Source organism: Equus asinus, chromosome 4 (genome assembly GCF_041296235.1).
Source record: "Equus asinus isolate D_3611 breed Donkey chromosome 4, EquAss-T2T_v2, whole genome shotgun sequence".
NCBI lineage: Eukaryota > Metazoa > Chordata > Mammalia > Perissodactyla > Equidae > Equus > Equus asinus.
The window spans coordinates 12,500,626-12,523,453 of NC_091793.1; the positions used below are offsets into that span (position 1 = coordinate 12,500,626).

General features: G+C 52.6%; 2 protein-coding genes across 17 annotated transcripts in view; both read left to right on the forward strand.

Moving 5' to 3' along the window:
* Nucleotides 1-1,810: 1,810 nt before the first annotated feature.
* Nucleotides 1,811-7,566, forward strand: HDAC10 (histone deacetylase 10). 11 transcript variants are annotated; one of them, XM_014864513.3, is made up of 20 exons: nt 1,811-2,107; nt 2,176-2,310; nt 2,545-2,641; nt 2,902-2,999; nt 3,087-3,191; nt 3,353-3,421; nt 3,594-3,720; nt 3,910-3,975; nt 4,162-4,221; nt 4,299-4,388; nt 4,537-4,643; nt 4,717-4,784; nt 4,864-5,140; nt 5,255-5,339; nt 5,737-5,828; nt 5,972-6,028; nt 6,312-6,390; nt 6,601-6,783; nt 6,870-7,029; nt 7,185-7,410. In XM_014864513.3, exons 1-20 carry the CDS (start codon nt 2,049-2,051, stop codon nt 7,199-7,201), a joined length of 2,031 nt encoding a protein of 676 aa, XP_014719999.3. In that variant the 5' UTR covers nt 1,811-2,048; the 3' UTR covers nt 7,202-7,410. The 11 variants fall into 11 exon arrangements, with proteins under 11 accessions (XP_014719999.3, XP_014719998.3, XP_044633104.2 ...); XM_014864512.3 differs by having other exon boundaries at nt 1,836-2,107; nt 6,601-7,029; nt 7,185-7,565; XM_044777169.2 differs by having other exon boundaries at nt 1,836-2,107; nt 3,594-3,975.
* TUBGCP6 (tubulin gamma complex component 6) overlaps nt 7,457-22,828 on the forward strand; it is a 29,327-nt gene continuing 13,955 nt past the window's right edge. For 4 of the 6 annotated variants that reach the window (XR_011502512.1, XR_006532328.2, XR_011502513.1 and 1 more), the window contains exons 1-3: nt 7,763-8,648; nt 9,518-9,681; nt 13,720-13,930. Coding sequence is in view for 3 of the 6 variants with exons in the window: in XM_044777146.2 (XP_044633081.2) it covers nt 7,908-8,648; nt 9,518-9,681; nt 13,720-13,930 (1,116 nt within the window). In the remaining 3 variants the exon portion in view is untranslated. Of the gene's footprint in view, nt 8,649-9,517; nt 9,682-10,255; nt 10,414-13,719; nt 13,931-22,828 lie in introns of those variants that run through there. The other 2 variants (XM_044777143.2, XM_044777152.2) reach the window with 2 other exon arrangements.

Below are 22,828 nucleotides of genomic sequence, written 5' to 3' on the forward strand. Positions count from 1 at the left end.
AGAGTCCAACCTGGGGTTCAGTCCCATCTGTCTGGGTTCCCTGCACTCTCCAAGGCCAGGGTCCGGAGGAGAGATCACGAAACGCGTATCTACGCTGGTGGCACAACAGAAGTGTGGGTTCTGTTCTTTTTCCAAGCCGCCTGCCCCTCCCAGGCCACGCTCCTGTGCCGTCGGCGTGTCCGCGCAACCCAGGCCGGTCATCTGACGGCTCCGAAGGCGGGCAGCGGGGTCAGGGGCGTTCCGGAGTCCTGCGGCCGTCCTAGTGCTCCCACCTGTCTCCCGGGCAGGTGCGCGCGAGGTGGGGCCAGGCCGTCCCCTTGTCCTGGCCTGGAGTTCGGCTGGAAATGCACACAGTTGTCCCAGCCAAATACAGTCAGACGAGTTGCCACAGAAGACACCGGCCTTTTCTGCCCAGGGACCCTCCGGTCCTCTAGGACCGATCCCTGCTGGACCCTCCACACTCCGTATCCAGGCGGGGAGGCCCATCACAGGCCCCGCCCCTCTTGGGCACGTGCCCCAGGATGGCCAATCGGGGCACGCCATTCCCAAACCACCGTGATTGGCTCAGGGGTGGGCACCTGACCCAACCGGACTTTCCCCCGAGCCCGGCGGGAAGCCTGCTGCCCGCGCTTAGCCAGGACGGTGGGGAACCATGGGGGACCGCCGTCTGTATCCCTACCACCCTGGGGTCTTCCCTGCACTGCCAGGGCGACCGAAAAACTGGACTGGGGCGACTCCTGCCCCAGAACCCCGCCCAGCCCCCAGGCCCAAGGCCCCCGCCCACGTCCCGCCCCCAGAAGCCTGCCCCCACCCCGACCCAGGGCCCCGCCCACAGGCTGAGCCCCGCCTCCAAAAGGCCCGTCTCCAAGACCCAGGGCCCCGCCCCCAGAAACCTGCCCCTAAAGCCCAGGACCCACGCCCACGCCCGCCCCCGGAGGCCCCGGGTTTGAGGCCGCGGCTCCGGGTTTCCTCCTCTTTTTGGCCATCTTGCTTCTTTGGCCGTGCCCGCGCCTCCTCCCTTGCTGGCCTCACCCATTCATTCCTTCATTCGCTGATTCATTTATCCCTCGTCCAGACCCTCCCTCACTGGTAGCTTTTCCCTCCTGTCTGCCTCGCCCCACGCTGTAGCGGCTCCTGTTCAGCTCCTCTGCGACCACCCTGACCTTCCGACTCGTCCTCTCTGGGCCACAGGTCTTCCTGGAGCTTAAATCAGACACTGTCACTCCCGTCTTCAGCCTGGGGGGCAGCGCTGCGGCCGGTGTGGCCCAGGCCGGGCTGAGGCACAACCCCCCGGCCCTGGGCGGGGCTCTCTCCTGAGTCGCGGCCTAGCCCCCGTGGACCCTTGGCCTCTGCACTCCATCCCTCGCAGGCCTTCCTGCAGCTTGGTGGGGTGCGCCTGGGGCAGTGGTGGACGCGATGACCCCGTGGCCTGCGCGGTCAGGGTGGGCCTGGGGAAGGTTTGGGGCGGAAGGGGCGTGGACGGCGGGGCTCGGCCCACTGCACGCACGTGGGATTCCCTGACAGTCCGCAGGGGTCCTGGGCACACTGGCCGTCGGCCTTCACACCCATTCCCTCCCATCTCTGGAGGGGAACCGAGGCCAGCCCCGTGCTCCCGGCTCCTGGCCGGAGCAGGAGGTGGAGCCGCAGCTGGAGCAGCCGGGGGAGGGGGCTCAGGGTGAGGGGAGCATTGCCGAATGTTGGGGGAGGGCCGGGCCGCGGCGGGGGGGAACCGAGAGGGGCCCAGCCGTCCGGCCCGCCCTGCCCTGCTCGCGTCGCCGGCGCTTCGGGGCGGGGTTTGGGCGGCGCCGGCGGGACGGTCCCGAGTACGAGTAGGAGGAAGCCGGAAGTCAGGCCTCGGGAGCCACCCTGTCACCTCGTCACGCCCGCCTGCTTCGCTCTGGCGCTGGCCGTGTGTTCCCGCCCGGGCTCCCGCCTGCAGCACTCGGGCATTCGTTGGGCTCCTCGCTGGGGCTGCAGGGTGGGGACAGGCAGTGCGCTCGCCTGCGAGTGTGGGCGTTTGAATCCCGCTCGCCCCGGGTGGCCGAGCCATGGGGACCGCACTCGTGTACCACGAGGACATGACGGCCGCCCGGCTGCTCTGGGACGAGTAAGTGGACCTGGCAGAGGCGGGGCATGGGGAGGGGGCTCTGGACTTCAAGCTCTCTGTCCACTTAGCCCCGAGTGTGAGATAGAATGTCCTGAGCGCCTGACTATAGCCCTGGAGCGCCTGCGGCAGCGCGGCCTGGAGCAGAGGTGTCTACGCTTGGCTGCCAGAGAGGCCTCGGAGGAGGAGCTGGGCCTGGTGCACAGGTCAGACCCAGGGCGGGCCTGCCACATGCCCTGGAGGAGGCAGCCTAGCACCTGCGCCTGCCCTAGCCTGCCCACGCCAGGAAAACAGAGCCTCTCCCCTCCCACCCCGTGCCTGTTCGGGTGGTTGGTGGGCTGGTGAGGGAGGAATGAGGTGGGCAGTCCCACCAGGGTCCAGCCCCTCCTTCCCCCTCTACTCCTGCTGGTGACTCTGCCTGGCCTGTCTGCCCTCTGCAGCCCCGAGTATGTGGCCCTCTTGCGCGGGACCCAGGCCTTGGGCACTGGGGAGCTCCAGGCACTGTCTGGACAGTATGACGCCATCTACTTCCATCCGGTGCGTGCCCTGGGGACACCCCCTACCCAGACACATCTGCATGCCTATGCCTGTTCGCAGCCTTGGCTGCCAACCCTGCCGGTGTCCCTGTGTTCATGAATGTACCAATGCCCTGCACACCTGCCGGGGGATGCTTCTGGCACCTAGGATGGTGTGGCCTATTCTGCTCAGCGCTCAGTGTCCTGCAGCCTGGCAGAGGCCTGGGCAGTGCCTGTGGGGGTAGCAGGCAGGGCGCTCACCTGCACCCCTGGCCCCCACAGAGTACCTTCCACTGTGCCCGGCTGGCTGCAGGGGCTGCACTGCAGTTAGTGGATGCTGTGCTGACTGGAGCTGTGCAAAATGGGCTCGCTCTGGTGAGGTGAGAACTGTCTCCCTTCCCGACCTGTGGGTAACCTGTGAGGGCACAGAATGACCCTGACATGCCCTGCACCCCACTCACCCCTAGGCCTCCTGGGCACCACAGCCAGAGGGCTGCCGCCAATGGGTTTTGCGTGTTCAACAATGTGGCAATAGCAGCCAAACATGCCAAGCAGAAACACGGGCTGCACAGGTGTGTGTGGGCTGGCTGCAGGGTGGGGGCCAGGCCAGACAGGAAGGGGGCGGAGCGGCTGCTGGGAGACCCCATTTAGCTCCTTCCCATCCTGGGCTAGGCTCCTGGCCTGGAGGTGGGAGGCCCCACCCCTCAGGGCCCCCAGTCCTGTCTGTCCCCAGGATCCTCATCGTTGACTGGGATATCCACCACGGCCAGGGCATCCAGTATATCTTCGAGGATGACCCCAGGTGAGCTGGGGGTGGGGACAAGACCCTTCCCTGCGCCTCCACTTTTTGAAGTGCTCGGCCTGGTCTTGGAAAATCTGAGGGGGAAGACATGGCCGTGTGCTCAGGGCTCAGGGTTCTTTGAGGAGCTGTGGAGCTAAGGGTCCTGACCTCTGACCCTGGCTGGCTGTCACAGCGTCCTTTATTTCTCCTGGCACCGCTACGAGCATGGGCGCTTCTGGCCCTATCTTCAAGAGTCAGATACAGATGCTGTCGGGCAGGGGCAGGGCTGCGGCTTCACTGTCAACTTGCCCTGGAACCAGGTGCCTGCTCCTCACCTCAGACTCCCACCCAGAGCCCCTCACCCAGCCCGCCTCCCCTGCCCCACAGCTCCAGGCCTCCTGAGTGTAGCCCAGGACATCCTACCAGGGTTACCCCCAGAGGCCAAGCCCCGGGGTGAAGATGCCACTGCCCCCCTGGCAGGGTCCAACACTGACACCCTGTGGCCGCAGGTCGGGATGGGAAATGCTGACTATGTGGCTGCCTTTCTGCATGTGCTGCTCCCCCTGGCCTTTGAGGTGACTGCCTGCGACCGGGGGTGGTCTCAATGGCAGGAGTGTGGGAGGGGGATTCAGTGTCCAGGGTCCCCTCAACTCTATCAGAGTGGAATGGAGCCCTGGGCATGGGGAGGGTCTCTCTGGAGGGGCCTCTTCTACCCCTGCTCCAGCCTCTTTCCTGTTTCCCTCTATCCGCCCTGCCCACAGTTTGACCCTGAGCTAGTGCTAGTCGCGGCAGGATTTGACTCAGCGGTTGGGGATCCTGAGGTGAGGGCCTGGCCTGGCTGAGGAGGGCTCCTGGGGTCCCGGGACCAGGCCCCCTTCACACCTGGCTCTGGTTCCAGGGGCAGATGCAGGCCACTCCAGAGTGCTTCGCCCACCTCACGCAGCTACTGCAAGTGCTGGCCTGTGGCCGGGTCTGCGCTGTGCTGGAGGTGACTACAGCAAGCAGGGAGGGCACATGGGCCAGAAGCTGAGGTGCAGTCAGAGGCAGTCTGCTGCATGGGTAGGGCATCCTGCCTGGGATGGTGCCCCAATGACCCCCTGCCCCAGTCACATCTCTGCCCTCCTCCTTCCTGCCAGGGCGGCTACCACCTGGAGTCGCTCTCTCAGTCAGTGTGCATGATGGTGCAGGCACTGCTGGGTGACCCCCCTCTGCCCCTGTCAGGGCCCATGGAGCCACATCGCAGGTGCGAGGGGCAGGAGGGTGGGAAGGGCTGGTGGCACAAGACCAGGCTTCACCACTCTTGTGTGTCCCCGCAGTGCCCTGGAGTCCATTCAGAGTGTCCGGGCAGCCCAGGCCCCTCACTGGATGAGCCTCCAGCAGCAAGGTCAGTGTGGCCCAGGCCGGGAGGCGGGATCACACCTCAGGCTCCCAGTGAGTAGCGGTGACTCTGAACTACCTCCTAGACGCAGCCCCCGTATTGAGTCCCAGCACCCGCTCCCCAGAGGGGAGCATCTCGCCTCTGCTACCCGGGGGGCCCGAATTCAAGGCACCTGTGGTTCAGACTGAGGCTCAGGCCGTGGTTGCCTTGAGCTCCCTACTGGACCAGTTGCGCCTCTACCCCACACCCCCTCTCCGCACGGCTGTTGCCCTGACTGAGCTGGATGCAGCCCTTGTCCTGCCCCCTGATGTCCTCCATTGGGAGAGGTCAGCCCCGCAGAAGGAGATGCAGGCATGGGCCAGGTAAGCAGAGCAGGAGAGGGGTGTGGCTGTGTCCACCCATATGTCTGTGTATGACTCACCTGTGGTCTATGTGTCACTCTGGGTCCATGTGTCCCTCTGGTTTGCCCACCACAGGCCACATGAGGCCTTGGCCCAGGACAAGTCCTTCAACGCACTCGGGAAGGTCCTGTACCTCTTGGACAGCATCCTGGATGGGCAGGTGGGGGCATCTGGGAGGGGCTTGGGTGGCTGCGTAGCCAGGGGCAGGTCCCAGGACCTGCCCATGATGGGTGGCCTGTCCAGAGGAGGGCTGGGTGGTGCAGAACCACATGGACATGAATGTGGCCTTGTGTCCCGGACCCCTCCCAGAACAGACCCCAGGGACAGGGTTTACCAGCACTCCCCCTCAGTTCCCTCAACTAAATACTCTTTGGCAGAGAGGTGAAGGGAGTGACTTAAGCTGTAGTTTTAAGCGTCTTATTTTCAAAAGTGGAGCCATTTGACCTCAGAGTGTACAGGTGACAGCCCCACGGACAGGGGCCAAAGAAGAGATGTTCGGGTCTGTTTACCTGGTTTGGGAATTGCCCTCCACTGCTATTATGTTATTCACCCCACAGGTGAGCAGCGGCATCGCAGCCACCCCGGCCCCTGCTGCAGCTGCCACCCTGGACGTGGCCATTCAGCGTGGCCTGTCCCACAGAGCCCAGAGGTGAGCCTCACCTGGCCAACCTGAGCCTCTGAGGGCATGGCCCATGGGCATCCCCTGCCCTGGTTAGCCACATGGGGAGGGCTCTGGGAATGGACTCCAGGAGGGATGAGTGCAGCCTGTTCTGTGGCCGACTCTTCCTCTAGGCTGCTCTGTGTGGCTGTGGGACAGCTGGATCGGCCCCTGGACCTTGCCGATGATGGGTATGACTCTTGGGTCACGTGTATGTCCAGTCCTGCATGTAGGGGGGGAGCCACATGACCCTGGGTCCCCAGGGGTGATGGGTGGGTGGAGTCTTCTACAGCTAGAATTTGGCAGAGGGGCCCTTGGGAGCAATACCAGGAGGGTCTCCAGTACACAGGGTCAGCAGCCCCAGCACCTGTACCCCTGAGCTGTCTACCTCCCCTTCTGATGTTTGGGTTCTAGAGAGTGAGCAGCCTCTCACACACATGTACACATGTCCATATGCTCACTCTCTTTTACAAGGAGGACGCTGTGGCTGAATATCAGGGGCAAGGAGGCAGCTGCCCTGTCCATGTTCCATGTTTCCACACCACTACCAGGGGTGAGTGGTAATGTCATAGGGCAGGGCAGCTGCTGCTCACTGGCATTGTCATGAGGGCCAGGCCCCTGGCCTTCATTGTCCTTCCTGGCTTCCTGATGCGACTGCTGGTATGGCTGCCCACCCTAGATTGCGAGGTCGGGTGGCCTGAGCTGGCAGGAGGGGGGATGTCCTGAATGAGGGGCTGGGGCCATGCTGCTGTCACTCCCACAGACAACTGGTGGTTTCCTGAGCTACATCCTGGCCCTGGTGCTGCCCCTGGCCTATGGCTTCCAGCCTAACCTGGTGCTGGTGGCACTGGGGCCAGCCCATGGCCTGCAGGCCCCTCAAGCTGCACTCCTGGCTGCACTGCTGCGGGTGCCAGCAGGGGGCCGAGTCTTGGTATTGGTGGAGGAGGTGAGTTGGGCAGAGTGGAGGTGCTGTGGGGTGACAAGTGGGGAGAGGCCAGTGACTCTCTGCTTCCACCTCTGCCCCTGGCCCAGGAATCCACACCCCAGCTTGCAGGGGTCCTGGTCCAGGCACTGCGTGGAGAGGGCCCCCCCAGCCTGGGCCCCTTCTCCAGGGCCTCCCCAGAGGACATGCAGGCCCTGGAGCATCTGCGAGGGCAGCTGGGGACACAGTGGAAAATGCTGCAGGTGGCCGGTGAGGCTAGGGGGCAAGGCTCAGGCTGGATGCTTGGAGTCTTGGGGACACCTTGCTTTGAGCTCTGCGGCGAGAGGGGCTCGGGGCCCCATGGGGAGTGGGGTGCTGTTGCAACCGCTCACGGCGGAGCCAGCTGACCCTGCACCTCTTCCCAGCTCCTCAAGGGCTGTGACCCGGTAACCTGGCGTCGGCTGGGGTGGACATCCCAGAACGGACACCGCGATCCCGCCCCCAGAGCCGGCGTTAACCGTCCCCGCACAGGTCGCCCGCGGCAGTGTCCTGAGGCCGGCCCTGCGTCCACTCGGCGCCCGGAGTCCCCGCTGGCCTGCGCGGACGGCCGGCCCTGCTCCCCACGCCCCGGCAGTAAACAGTTAAGCGAAAGTCTGACTCCGCCTTCTTGATTCAGCCCGGGCCGGCCTCGACATCCCAGCCGCGGGACCGAGGCTCCAAGCCGGAAGTGCCCCCTGGACGGCAGCTCCAGCCCCGCCCCCTCCACCGCCCCTCCCCCGGTGACGCAATTCCGGCGCGCCTGCTCAGGCGATGAGGCCTGTCGCACGGCGGTGACGCGGCGGCGGCGGCGGCGGCGGCGGCGGCGGCGGGAGCGCGCTCCTGCCGGGAGGCCTGCGAGCGGCGGCCTTGCGCCTCACCCCGCGGACCGGCGGGCTGCCCCGCGCTCCCCCTCGGGTGGCGCCCGGCCCGCCGTCCCTCCCGGGGACCCGGGAAGGCGCGCGGGGCCGGCACGTGCGCCCCCGCTGGCGTGTCCTCGGGCTGGTCCCGCGCTGGAACCCTGCGGCTGGAGGCCGGGCCGGGGGGCCGCAGGGCGCGGGGGGGCGGGGCGCGCCGGGCGGCGCCGAGGGCTCGGAGCCGAGAGCGTGGGCATGGCGAGCATCACCCAGCTGTTCGACGACCTGTGCGAGGCCCTCCTGCCGGTGCCGAAGGCTCGCTTGGGCCAGCGCGGCGTGAGCCGAAGGAGGGCAAAGCAGGGCCTCCGGAGGGTGGCCTACGACGCTCTCTTCAGCAGTCTGTTTGTAGATGAGACTCAGAGGCTGCAGCCTGACCCCTCTAAACTCCCGGTGAAAAACAAGATCCTCATGCTGTCCTTCGACTTGAGGGTGGGAGGCCTGGGCCCCGAGGCTGACCGTTTGGAGGAGCTGGTGGAGGAACTGGAAGCAGCCCCTTGCTGTCCGCTTGTGGAGGTGGGCTCTGTTCTGGACCTCCTGGTTCAGCTGGCGGGGAGCGGCCCGCCGCGAGTGCTGCCGCGAAAGCGGGACTACTTCTTTAACAACAAGCATGTGGGGAGAAACGTTCGCTACGGCGGCTACGACTGCTACGACCTGAGTGTGTTTGAGATGGACGTTCAGTCCCTGATCTCCAGAGAGGAGTATCTGTGTCAGGACATGATCCACAAAGCGCTTCAGGTGATGGAAGCGGCGCCGGGCACTGGCCTGCCCACTGTTGGGCTCTTCTCGTATGGAGACCCTTGTGGTGACAGGTTTGAGAGAGACACCCGGGTCTCGCTGTTCGGTGCCCTTGTGCACAGCCGCACATACGATATGGACGTCCGACTGGACCTGCCTCCGGTGCCGGACAGCGCAGACCTCTCTGGACTGGCTATTAAGGTAGGGTGCTTGCTTTCCCGCCTCCGGCTCCCTGGGCGTTTGGAAATGCCTCCTTTGGCCTTCCTTTGGTCGTGGTAAAGATAGGGTAGCTCTCCAGGCTGGGTCACCTGTGGCTGAGCTGTGGGGAGGCAGTGGCCTTCCTGGGCAGGACGCTGCTGCCCCGCTCAAGTCAAGGTAACCTGCTGCTTTTCATCTTTCATCCAGCAGGGAATGTTAAGTCACTTATTCTGCCTCTAGAGTTCACGTTTAAATATAAGTGAATTAAAATGAAATAAAGTTTAGTTCCTCAGCCACGTCAGTCCCATTTCAAGTGCTCAGTACCCACAAGTGGCAGGAAATACTTGTTCATACTCTACGTGCAGTTTTATTTACTTTTTTTTCACCTATAACTTGGCATCTTGCCTGATTACTAAGTAAATCATGATGGGCTTTTGTATTTTGTGGCTTTGTAAATGTTGCTGAAAGGATGCGCTGTCACTACTCAGTTGTTCCCTTACTATGAGATATTTAGTTGTTTCCAAACATAAATAAATGCTTCTTTTTATGCTCTGTTCCTCAAAATGGGATTTCTAGTTTGGAGGCATTTCATGAAAAATTTCATTGTAAGTTATATTGAGGTTTAAGTGTTGTGTGAAATTGGAAATTGATAAGCTTAAAAATTTGTTTGTTTAATTTCTTAAATGATTCACTGGGGGCAGAAACATTGTGTGGTACATACCTGCTTGGGAAAAATAGAAGAAACGTTCTGCTAGGTCTTTCCTGTAATGAGTAAACAGAGCTGTGTGGTAAAGTCCTGGAATTCTGATCTCACTTGGGGGAAATTTAGACACAGGCGTACCTGCTGTTTCCTCCTTTCCTGTGGTCTCCAGGTTCCTCAGAGTGTGGATCAGTCAGAAGATGAAGGGTTCCAGTCAGCGTCCAATTTGACTCCTGATTCCCAGTCTGAACCGGGTGTGACTCCAGACATCGACCTGTGGGATGCCGTGCTCACCTACGAAGCCAGCAAGCGGAGGTGCTGGGAGCAGGTTGGATGGTACGTGATCCTTTGCTTTCAAATGCACTACCCCTGGCCCCACGTGGAACGCTGTCTTTATGGTTGTTTCAAGAACATCTGTGAAGGGATTAGGAACTTGGAAGTTTCAGTCAGGCTAGTGTACAAAATGGTCAGCGTCCTGGGAGCTGGGAGAAACGCAGAGGGGGAAGGACTTCCAGGCTTTTTGGAGGCTCCCACTGTGCTGGTAACTTCTACAAGTCACACTTTCCGGTCAGAGCAGTCACGTGGTGACTGTTACATCCTTACCGTGAGGGCTCCCAGGCAGAGGTGTCTGAGGGCGGCCTGGCAGGCTGGGTGGTCAGCGCCAGGCACAGGGTGCTGACAAAGGACCTTCCCTCAGGTCCACTGTTGTGCGCATCTGGAAGGACTGAGAGTGGCGCTCTCTGGCTCACGAGAAGCTCCAGTCGCAGCAGTGTTTCCCTGACTGGTGCCAGCACCTCGCTCCCTGGGCTCGTCTGGTCCACAGGCCTCTGCATCAGGACTTCTCAGGGTCTGTGATGTGCTGGTGTCTCTTGAAACCTCCAGAATGAGGATAGAGGACCTGTGACACACACTTCCCAGATGTGTGGTCATGGAACCCTCTTGTCGCATCTCACCGGCCAGCAGTTCTGTAGAACACCAGTTTGGGGAGCATTGAATGAAACAGCGGGGTTAGTGGGGAGCTGAGTGCCTTCTGATGCAGCCTCTCGGCTCCTGCAGAGTCTCCTTCGGGTGAGCACATGCTCAAGGATAGACACTTATGCAGCGCCTGTTGTGTGCGGGCACTGCTCCTGCTGGGGTAGCTGTCCTGCTTGGTTGTCTACCCCATGTGGATTCCTCCAGGGACACCAGCTCCCTGCTTCGCTGAGCACCCTTGGTGTTGATGGGGCTTCTCTGCCCTGTGACTCCCCGTTCTCAGTGCTGTCTTGTGTGTACAGAACAAATCTAATTATCCTGCTCTATGCTAACCACTCACGTGCTTAAAACTGGCCCACCAGGTTACCAATGTCTTTTATAAATATTTGCTACTGGTGTTTCATTTATTAGTTCCTAGATCCAGCTTTTTTAGGCCTAGTTTTTCAGGGTACTGTTTAGGTGACAGGATGGCTCACCAGGTCTCTGTCCTCACCCCCTGTTCTCCATGCACGTAGTCTCCTTGGTGTCCCCTGAAGGCAGAACTGAACACAGAGCTCCAGCAGTGGGGAGCACCACTGTGGGCTTTCCTACATGGAGGAGTGCTGCAGCTAATGACCAAGGCTCCTCCCCTGCCTGTTCTGGTGGCAACCTGATTCCACTGACCCCTGACCCCTGAGGCCTTTTGTTCAAGTTCATTTGGTGAATCTTTTGAACTTGTTTCAGTTTAAATCCCAACCACCTAGCTAGTTTCTTGCCATGAGCTCTGACCAGTGGGGCCAGTTAGGAAGCTGCTGCCCTGCCAGAAGCAGAGGCCCTGTACACCCACAGCCCCAGGATTATAAACTCTGCCCTTGCCTGGAGACCCCTGAGGACCCCTCCCCTTGGTCTGAAGGCTGCCTTCTCTGCTGTGAGCCGCTGTTTCTCATTGGGGGAAGCAGTTTTGTTATGTTAGGGGCCGAGCTCTGTGGGACAGTGTGAATTTGGTGTTTTTCCTCCAAGGACTTTTCTCCCTCAGCTCTGAGTCACCAAAGGTGGGGCGCATGTGGCCCAGGTGGTACAGGGGTGGACACTGGAAGAGTTCATGTGCTCATGTGCGTGTACACTCGTGTGTGAAGCAAGATGGCACCCTCAGCGTGCACACCTGTCCCCAAGGAGTCCCCAGGGGCATTTGAAGGACTCTGGAGCTTCAGAGGCTTCTCCTTTCATCACGCTCTTCTTGCGCTGAGGGAGTGTGGGCAGGTGTCTGAGGTCTGGGTGCACCCCAGCTGCTGACTCTGGTCTCCTCAGGACTGGCCTCCTTGCTTCCTGCTGCCCCTCCAGCCCATCCTCCACACGGCCAGCACCACCTCCAGCCCATCCTCCACCTGGCCAGCGCCACCTTCCAGGAGCAGAATCAGATCACTTCCCGCTCTGCCTGCCCTGCTTCATGGCCACCCCTGGTCTGGAATGAGGGCCAGCCCTTCCGGGCCTCAGCCTATCTGCCCCCGCCCTCACCACTGTGGAGCCCCACTCATACCAGCTCCTCCTCTTCCTGTCTCTGGGTTTTGCACATTCTTTTCCTGTGCCAGGGCTGCTGCTCCACAGCTCAGCCCTGCTCTGGGGCCTTACCAACGAGTGTCTCCGGTCATTGGAGCCCTGGTCCTGGGCTCTAAGTCAGTGCCTTCGTTCCCTGTCTGCAGCCCCCACCCCGTGAGAGTGGGTTTGTCCGCCTGGCTGTTCCCCCTACTCTCAGATAACTTGCTGAATGAGGGAAGGAGCACATTACGGTGCATTGTTGATTGAAGAGTCCTTTTGATTTTAACAAGTTCTGAGATATGTTGTTCTTGTGCATCACGCCTGACGTGGAGGTGAAGGTGTGTGGGTGGTCAGACACCATCTTGATGTTAGAATGCCCTACAGTGTGCAGCTGTTACCCCGCAGAAAACGACTTTTGTTTTTGAAAAATAAATGATAGTCTTTTTGATTTGCTAAATCTAAAAATAAGAGTCTTTTGGGGGGGAGGAGAAAGAGCTGGTCAGGTGTTCAAAATGAGAAGAAAAGTTTCAGAAAAGAGCTGTATTCCCTGGGCTTCATTTATTAAGAAATTACTTTTTCCAGTGGATTTTAAAAAAACAGTTCTTCCATACTTTTCAGTAGGGGTTGATGGTTTTCAAAGGAATATTTTAAAAGTGATACTGTGTTTTTGGCTGTGTGAATGATGTAGCTGTGCTGGGTGGTTCCTGAGCTCCCAGCACAGGGCCATGTGGAGGCAAAGCCCCTGGAGGCTGCTGTGTGCCCTCAGCAAGACCCAGCAGGCTCGTTTTGTCTTAAAAGTTTGTGAGACTTTGTCCATCCTTTGTGCTTTTTCTTTTAGGGGAGTGAAATACACATAACATAAAAGTTATTATCTTAACTGTTTTCAGGTGTGCAGTTCAGTGGCGTTAAGTAATTCACACTGTTGTGTGATCATCCCCACCATCCATCTGCATAGCTCTTTCCATCGTCCCAAACTGCACCTCTGTCCCATTAAACACTCACTCCATCCCCCTCCCCCAGCCCCTGCCACTCGCCATTCTACTTTCTGTCTCTATAAGTTTGACGACTCTAGGGGCCTCATATGAGTGGAATCATACAGTATTTGTCATTTTGTGTCTGGCTTATTTCACTTAGCATGTTTTCAAGCTTCATCCATGCTGTAGCATGTGTCAGAATTTTCTCCCTTTTTAAGGCTGAATAATATTCCATTGTGTGGCTAGACCACATTTTCTTTTTTTTTTTTTTAAAGATTTTTTTATTTTTCCTTTTTCTCCCAAAGCCCCCTGGTTTATAGTTGTGTATTTTTAGTTGTGGGTCCTTCTAGTTGTGGCATGTGGGATGCATGCTTCAGCATGAGTGGTGCCATGCCATGTCCATGCCAAGGATTTGAATTGGCGAAACCCTGGGCTGGCAAAGCAGAGTGTGCGAACTTAACCACTTGGCCACAGGGCTGGCCCCCAAGACCACGTTTTCTTTATCCATTTGTCTGTCAATGAACTCCTGGGCTGCTTCTACCTTTGGGCTGTTGTGAATAATGCTGCTATGAATCTGAGTGTGCAAACCTTGTACTTATTTTTAACGTAATGATGTGAGTGAGTTGTCAGCCTGAGGACCACTGCGTGCCCTGTGGGTGCTGGGTGGGTGGGGACATTTGCTGCTGCTTCTAGACATGTTTCTGCACTGAGTTGTCTTCACAAGATCGATTACGGTCAGCACTGAGCCTGCCAGATGCTGACAAAGAGGCTGGGTGGTTGGTTGGGACCCTTACGTGGTCTATTTTTTAGACATTTTACTGTTCTGAATCCCTCTTTCTCCTGCATTTTGTTCACATAGCTAAAGTGCATGTTGCTCTGTCTGCTCACCGCCCTTCCTCTGTCTCTCACACAGCCCCCCTGGCCACAGAGAGGAGCCCTACCTCACCGAGGCGGGAAGGGACGCCTTCGACAGGTTCTGCAGGCTCCACCAAGGGGAGCTGCAGGTGCTGGGAGGGGGCCTCCTGCAGGCCCCACAGCCCGTCCTGGTGAAAGAGTGTGAGCTGGTGAAGGACGCGCTGAATGTCCTGATTGGGGTCGTGTCTGCCACATTTTCCCTCTGCCAGGTAAGGCCGTAGCACTCACGTGGTCACTGCACCCATGCCGTGTTGACAGCCCAGCACTGTCTGAGCACTTTACAGGTAGAATGCGGCCCAGTGCAGTCAGAGGTGGCCTCGGACGCGAGCCAGCGTGTCAGAGCAGGGTATGGCTGGGAAGCTGGCTCTGCAGCCTGCTTAGTGATTATGGTGATGGTTTTCTCATTTCAGTTCTAAAAAATATTAACTTATTAACATTCTTTTAGAAACTGAACACAAGTAAGGTGTATATTGCTATCAGTGAAACAATAGAAATGTACACACCATTTCTTCATCCATCCGAGGAAGTGCCCAGGGCCCTCTGAGCCTGCCCAGTGCTCGCACAGAGTGCAGATGCGGCCTGCAGGAGCACCTGCCCTGCAGCAGAGGACCACATGATGTGCCTGTCACTGGCTCTTCTCACTTGTCTGGACCTCTCTCCTGGCCAGTGGATGGGGGCCTTGCTCATTCTGGGCAGTAGCTGCAGTTTATCCAACGTTTTGCATCTTTCTGGGAGCTTATAAAATAAGTGAATATATTTACAAAAATGGAGCCTTTTGTATATACTCTGCGGCTTTCTTCTTTCATGTCAGTGCCCAGTCTCTCTCTGTATCTTAAGTATTCTCTCATAGTGGCTGTTCTGGGACTTGAGTGTGGACTAGAAGCACATCCTGGGTTGGCCCAGAGACATGCTCTCTAGCAGACCCCTCAGGCACTGCTGGTGTTGAGGGCTGCTCTCTGAGAGACTGTTCTAGAACACCGTTTTCACGGGCCCGTAGTGTACTGTCGTGTGCATGGCCTTACTCTATGGAATCAACCCCCTCCTTTTTTCAAATTGTGGTAAAATATACAGAACTTAAAATTTACCACCTTCACCACTTTTGAGTGTGCTCTTCAGTGGCATTAATTATATTCACAGTGTTGTATAACCACCACCACTGTCTATTTCCAAAATTTTTCGTCAGCTCAAACTGAAACTCTGTCCCATTAAACACTAACTCCCATTCCTCCTCCCCCAGCCCCTGGCACCCACCATTCTACTTTCTGTCTCTGTGCATTTGATGACTCTCGGGGCCTCATATGAGTGGAATCATCAGTATTTGTCCTTTTGTGACTGGCTTATTTCACTGAGCGTAGTGTCTGCAAGGTTCATCCCATTGTAGCATGTGTCAGAATTTCCTTCCTTTTTAAGGCTGAATAATATTCCATGTATGTATTTACCACATTTTATTTATCCATTCGTCTGTTGATGGACACATGGATTGATTTCACTTTTTGACTATTTTGAATAATGCTGCTATGAACATGAGTGTACAAGAATCTGTTTGAGTCCCTGATTTTGCTTAAGTGTATACCTAGGAGTGTAATTGCTGGGTCCTATGGTAACTCTGTGTAAGTTTTTGAGGAACCAACAAGCTGTTTTCCGCAGTGGCTGTACCATTTTATATTCCCTCCAGTGACGTACCAGGGTTCCAATTCCTCTGCTAACACTTGTTATTTTTAGAGTTTTGTTTTTCGATTTTTGTAAATAATAGCTGTCCCAATGGATGTGAAGTAGTAGTACTCACTGTAGTTTTGATTTGCATTTCCATAATGACTAAGATATTGAGCATTTTTCCAAGTGCTTATTGGCCATTTGTGTATCTTCTTTGGAGAAATGTCTATTTGAGTCCTTGGCCCATTTTTGAGTTGGGTTGTTGACTTGTAGGAGTTCTGTATGTATTCTGGGTATTAATCCCTTGTCAATATATGATTTACAAATATTTCCTCCCTTCTGTAGGTTGTCTTTTCACTCTCTTGATAGTTTCCTTTGAAGCACAAAAGTTTTTCATTGTGATGAAGTAGTTTATTTTTTTCTTTTGTTGCCTGTGCTTTTGGTATCATATTTAAGAAACCGAGGGGCTGGCCTGGTGGTGCAGTGGTTAAGTGCACACGTTCTGCTTCGGCGGCCTGGGGTTTGCCAGTTCGGATCCTGGGTGCGGACATGGTACCGCTTGACAAGCCATGCTGTGGTAGGCATCCCACATACAAGGTAGAGGGAGATGGGCACGGATGTTAGCTCAGGGCCAGTCTTCCTCAGCAAAAAAAGAGGAGGATTGGCAGCAGATGTTAGCTCAGGGCTAATCTTCCTCAAAAAAAAAAAATTGACCCTATATGTGAGGATTTATTTCTGGGCTCTGTTCTTTTCCATTGGTCTGTATGTCTGTTCTTATGCTTGTGCCACACTATCTTGATCACTGTAGCTTTATAGTAAGTTTTGAACTCAGGAAGTGTGAGTCTTCCAACTTTTTTCTTCTTTTTCAAGATTGTTTTGGTTATTCAGGGCCCATTGCAATTCCACATGAATTTTAGAATCGGCTTTTCTATTTCTGCAAAAACCACCATTGGGATATTGATAGAGATTGCATTGAGTTCACAGATTGCTTTGAGTAGTATTATTATCCTAACAATATTAAATACAGTCCTGTGCCTCATGATGATGTTTCGGTCAACAACAGACCACATTTTTGACAGTGGTCCCATGAGATTATAATGGAGCTGAAAAATTCCTGTCACCTAGTGACATCACAGCCATCATAATGTCATAGCACAACGCATTACTCGTGCTTGTGGTGATGCTGGTGTAAAAACTGCACTGCCAGTCATATAAAAGTGTAGCACATACAATTACGTACAGTACGCAATACTTGATAACGACAATACATGGCTACGTTACTGGCTTATATACTATCCTATACTTTTTATCATTATTTTACAGTGAACTCTTTCTACTTAGTAAAAAAGCTTATTGTAAAACACTATGCTGTGTTACACTGGCAGCAGCCTCGTGCACATCGCGTCATTTTCTCTTTGCTTGATTTAATCTCATGTTGTTTTGTTCATCACGGCCCCTAAGTGTACAAAATCCACTGCTAATGTTGCCAGTAAGAGGCCACGTCGAGTAGTTGACCTGGAAACGAAATTAAAATGATTAAGGACCACGAAGGTGGAAAATCAATGATGATTATTGCTCCCCAGTTAGGCGTGTCCCATTCCACCATAGCTGCGATCTTGAAGAACAAGAACAAGGTGACGGAAGCTGTTAAAGGATCTGCTTCATTGAAGGTAACGAGACTGACAAAAATTCAAGCATGGCCTGTATCAGACATGGAGAAACTTCTGATGACCTGGATGGAAGACCAGGCACAGAAGCACATCCCTCTCAGCTCCGTGATGATGAGGCCAAAGCAGAGAGTTTATTTGTGATGTTGAAAGGAGAGGCTGGATCCGACTACGATGTCGAATTTACTGCCAGCTCTGGGTGGTTTAAATGACTCAGGAATCGTTACTCACTGCGTCACGTGAAAGTGAGCAGTGAGTCTGCGAGTGCTGATGTGAAGGCAGCTGCAGGACTGTTGTAAACTCCAGATAAGCTGGTTATGGAGGAAAATCACTTGCCAGAGCAAATATTCAGTACAGATGAAACCTCTCTGTTTTGAAAACAGATGCCTGAAAGGACTTTCATCCATAAGGAGGTCAAGACAATGCCAGGTTTCAAGCTTTTAAAGACCAGATAACAGTCTTGCCTGGGGGCAGTGTTGCAGGCTACAAATTGAAGCCCTTTGTGATCTGGTACAGTGACAACCGCAGGGCCTTCAAGCATGTCATAAGCACACACTGTCAGTGCACTACAGGAGCAAGAAGTCATGGTGGACTCTGCTCCTCTTCCAGGGTGCCCTCCTGAATTGCTGTGCCAGTGGGATAGAGAAGTACTATTTGGAGAATAACATACCTTTCAAAATTTTGCTTATTTATTTTTTTTAAAGGTTTTATTTTTCCTTTTTCCAGTCCCCTGATACCTCGTTGTATATTTTTAGTTGTGGGTCCTTCTAGTTGTGGCATGTGGGATGTCGCCTCAGCATGGCTTGATGAGTGGTGCCATGTCCGTGTCCAGGATCCAAACTGGTGAAACCCTGGGCCACTGAAGCGGAGCACATGAACTGAACCACTCGGCCACGGGGCCAGCCCCTGCTTATTGTTGATAAAGCTCCCAGACATCCTCCTTTATTGGTGATCTTCATCCCAATATCTAAGCAGTCTTTCTCCCTCCAAACACTACATCTTTGATTCAACCAATGATCAAGGAGTTATAGCAGCTTTTAAAGCCTACTACCTGAGGAAGACCTTTGCCCAGACTATTGTTGCAGCTGAGGAAGACGATGCAATTCGGGAAAGATTATAATCTCTATGACTGCATCAAGAACCTTGCTTGGGTTTGGGGTGATGTTATCGGAGAGTGCATGAATGGCATTTGGAAGAAGACACTCAAGGGGTTTGTCCATGACTTCAGAAGTTTTGCCAAGGATGAGGAGGTTGCAAAAATCAAGGCTGTAGTTGAGATGGCAAACAACTTTAACTTAGGTGTGGATGAGGATGACATTGAGGGGCTCCTAGAGGTGGTTCCTGAGGAATTGACTAATGAGAAGTTGTTGGAACTGGAACAGGAATGTGTAGTTGAAGAACAGGCAAGAGAAATGGAAACTGCAGAAGAACCCCCAAGAAAATTCACAGTGAAGGGTTTAGCAGAAGCTTTGGCTGACCTCAACAAGCTCCTTAGGTTTGAGAACACGGACCTCAACACCAAAAGGTTTTCATGAATAGAGAGGAATGTTCATGGTGCATTATCTGCTTATAAGCAAATCTATGATGAAAAAAGAAACAAACCACCATGGACGTATTTCTGAAAAGAGTGACACCTCCTCAAGAAGAGCCTCAGGCAGGTCCTTCAGGAGGTGTTCCAGAAGAAGGCATTGTTATCATAGGAGATGACAGCTCCATGCATGTTATTGCCCTGAAGACCTTCCAGTGGGACAAGATGTAGACATGGAAGACTGTGACATTGATGATCCTGACCCTGTGTAGGCCTAGGCTAATGTGTGTGTTTGTGTCTTAGTTTTTTTTTTTTTGAGGAAGATCAGCCCTGAGCTAAAATCTGCTGCCAATCCTCCTCTTTTTGCTGAGGAAGACTGGCCCTGAGCTAACATCCGTGCCCATCTTCCTCTACTTTAAATGTGGGATGCCTACCACAGCATGGCTTGTCAAACGGTGCCATGTCTGCACCTGGGATCCGAACTGGTGAACTCCAGGCTGCCAAAGTGGAACGTGCGCACTTAACCGCTGTGCCACCAGACTGGCCCTTGTGTCTTAGTTTTTAACAAAAAAGTTTAAAAAGTGAAAAAATAAAATAAAATAAAATTTTAAAATAGAAAAAAGCATATAAAATAAGCACATAAATAAAATATTTTTGTACAGCTGTACAGTGTGTTTGTGTTTTAAGCTAAGTGTTAGTAATGTAGTTAAAAAACTTTTAAAGGTTATAAAATGAAGAAGTTAAAGTAAGCTAAGGCTAATTTATTACTGAAGAAAGAAAACTGTTTTTTAAATAAATCTAGCATAGCCTAAGTTAAAATGTTTATGAAGTCTGCAGTAGTGTCCAGTAATGTCCTGGGCCTCCACATTCACTCACCACTCACTCACTGACTCAGAGCAACTTCCAGTCCTGCAGGTTCCATTCATGGTCAGTGCCCTGCACAAGTGCATTATTTTCTATCTTTTATACTGTATTTTTACTGTACCTTGTCTCTGTTTAGATACACAAATACTTAGCATTGTGTTGCACCTGCCAGCAGTATTCAGTACAGTAACAGGCTGCACAGGTTTGCACCTGGGAGCAGTAGGCTGTACCATATGGCCTGGGTGTGTGGAGGCCACACCATCTAGGTTTGTATAGGTCACTGATGTTTGCACAAGGACGAAGTTGCCTAAGGACGCATTTCTCAGAACACTGTTGGGTGATTCATGACTGTATTCCAGTCCATGAACATGGTATGTCTTTCCATTTATTTAGGTTTTTATTTTCTTTCAGCAATGTTTTATAGTTTTCATTGTAGCAAATCTTTTGCCTCCTTGGTTGAATTTATCCCTAAGTGTTATATTCTTATATTGCTGTTGTAATGGAATTGTTTTTTTAATTTCCTTTTAGATTTTTTATTGCTAGTATATAGAAATACAACTGATGTTTGTGTGTTAATTTTGTAGCCTGCTGGATTTGTGTATTAGTTCTGACAGATTTTTCTTTTTTGTGGATTCCTTAGGGTTTTCTGTGTATAATATTGTGTAATCTGCAAATAGATAATTGTACTTTTTCCTTTCCAGTTTGGATGCCTTTTATTTCCTTTTCTTGCCTAATTGCTCTGCTAGGATTTCCAGTACTATTTTGAACAGAAGTAGTGAAAGCAGGCATCCTTGCCTTGTTAATGGTCTTAGGGGAGAAGCTTTTTCTTTCACACTGTGATGTCAGCTGTGGGTCTTTCATACATGGCCTTTGTCATGGTGAGGAAGTTCCCTTCTAGTCCTAGTTTATTGAGCACTGCTGTCATGAAAGGGTGTTGAGTTTTGTCACACACTTTTTTTGCATCAATTGAGATAATTGTATGTTTTTTTTCCTTTCTATTAACGTGGTTTTAATATGTTGATTTTTGTATGTTGAACTATGCTTGCATTCCACCAATAAAACCCACTTGTTTGTGGTATATAATCCTTTCAATATGCTGCTGGATTTGGTTTGTTAGTATTTTATTGAGGATTTTTGCGTATGTGTTCAAAAGGGATATTGGCCTATAGTTTTCTTCCTGTAATGTCTTTATCTTAACTTTGGAATTGGGGCAATACTGGCCTCTTAGAATTAGGAAGTGTTCCCTCCTCTTCAATTTTTGGAAGAGTTTGAGAACAATTGGTTTTCTTTACTTGTTTGGTAGATTCACCAGTGAAGCTATCTGGTCCTGGGCTTTTCTTTGTTGTGAGCATTTTTGTTGTTTTTGTTTTCTTAAAATTGCAGTAAAATACATATAACATAACATTTACCATCTTAACCTGTTGAAAGGTGTTGTGTCAGTCCCAGCCTGTGGATAGTGATGCTGTAGGATAGGAATGCCTGAGGCACTTACTCAGCCTATATTTACTGGGGAGCCCCCTCCATCACTGGGCCGATGTAGTGGCTGGGCTGGCCCTTGTGGTTCTTTTTTTTTTTTTTTTTTTTTATTGAAGTCATATTAGCTTATAACACTGTGTAGATTTCAGGTGTACATTATTATATTTCAGTTTCCATATAGGCTGCTTGTGTTCACCACCAATACTCTAGTTTTTATCCATGACCATATATATGTGCCCCTTTACCCTTTTTGCCTTCCCCCGACTCCCTCCTCCTTTGGTTACCACTAGTCTGTTCTCCTTATCTATGTTTGTTTATCTTCCACATATGAATGAAATCATATGATACTGGTCTTTCTCTTTCTGACTTATTTTACTTAGCATGATACCCTCTAGGTCCATCCATATTGCCACAAATGGCATGATTTTGTCTTTTTTGGCTGAGTAGTATTCCACTGTGTATATATGTACACCCCATCTTCTTTATCTATTCATCCGCTGACGGGCACTTGGGTTGCTTCTACGTCTTGGCTATTGTGAATAATGCTGCAGTGAACATAGGGGTGCATAGATCTCTTTTGATTGTTGATTTCATGATCTTTGGATAAATACCCAGTAGTGGGATGGCTGGATCGTATGGTATTTCTATTTCTAATTTTTTCAGAAATCTCCATACTGTTTTTCATAGTGGCTGCACCAGTTTGCATTGTGTGAGGGTTCCCTTTTCTGCACATCCTCTCCTATACTTGTTATTTCTTGTCTTGTTAATTATACCCATTCTGATGAGCGGGAGGTGATATCTCATTGTAGTTCTGATTTGCATTTCCCTAATAATTAGTGATGTTGGACATCTTTTCCCGTGCCTGTTGGCCATTTGTATATCTTCTTTGGAAAATGTCTGTTCAGATCCTCTCCCATTTTTTAATAGGTTGTTCATTTTTTTCTTTTAATTTTTAAAAAAGTATTTATTTATTTTTTTAAAGATTGGCACCTAAGATAACAACTGTTGCCAATCTTCCTTTTTTTTTCCACCTGCTTTTTCTTCCTGAATCCCCCCAGTACATAGTTGTATATTTTAGTTGTGGGTCTTTCTAGTTGTGGCATGTGGGACGCTGCCTCAGCGTGGCCTGATGAGCGGTGCCATGTCTGCGCCCAGGATCCAAACCAGCGAAACCCTGGGCTGCCGAAGCAGAGCGCGCGAACTTAACCACTCGACCGTGGGGCTGGCCCCCATTTTTCTGTTGTTGAGTTATATGAGTTCTCTATATAGTTTGGAAATTAACCACTTTTCGGATATGTGATTTGCAGATATTTTCTCCAGTTGTTAGGCTGTCTTTTCATTTTGTTCATGATTTCCTTGCCTTGCAGAAGCTCTTTAGTCTGATGAAGTCCCATTTGTTTATTTTCTATTTTGTTTCCCTTGTCTGAGTGGATATGGTATTTGAAAAGACCCTTCTAAGACTGATGTCAGAGAGCATACTGCCTATATTTTCTTCTAAGATTTTTATGCTTTCAGGTCTTACATTCAAGTCGTTAATCCATTTTGAGTTAGTATTTGTGTGTGGCATAAGATGATGGTCTATTTTCATTCTTTACATGTGGCTTTCCAGTTTTCCCAGCACCATTTGTTGAAGAGACTTTCCTTTCTCCATTGTATGTTCTTGGCTCCTTTGTCAAAGTTTAGCTGTTTATAGGGGCTGGCCTGGTGGCGTAGTGGTTAAGTTTGCATGCTCTGCTTCGGCGGCCTGGGGTTTGCAGGTTTGGATCCTGGATGCGGACCTAGCACCACTCGTCAAGCCATACCGTGGCGGTGTCCCACATAAAATAGAGGAAGATTGGCAGAGATGTTAGCTCAGGGCTAATCTCCCTCACACACACACAAAAAAGAGAGATTAGCTGTCCATAGATGTGTGGTATGTG

Bases quoted from the DNA above. Each gene is read 5' to 3' on its own strand.
- HDAC10 (XM_044777160.2), top strand. From the start codon at position 2,049: ATGGGGACCGCACTCGTGTACCACGAGGACATGACGGCCGCCCGGCTG. The intron at 3,976-4,161 runs GTGACTGCCTGC...CCCTGCCCACAG, and splicing joins TGCTCCCCCTGGCCTTTGAG to TTTGACCCTGAGCTAGTGCT. The intron at 6,029-6,311 runs GTATGACTCTTG...CTCTTTTACAAG, and splicing joins CTGGACCTTGCCGATGATGG to GAGGACGCTGTGGCTGAATA.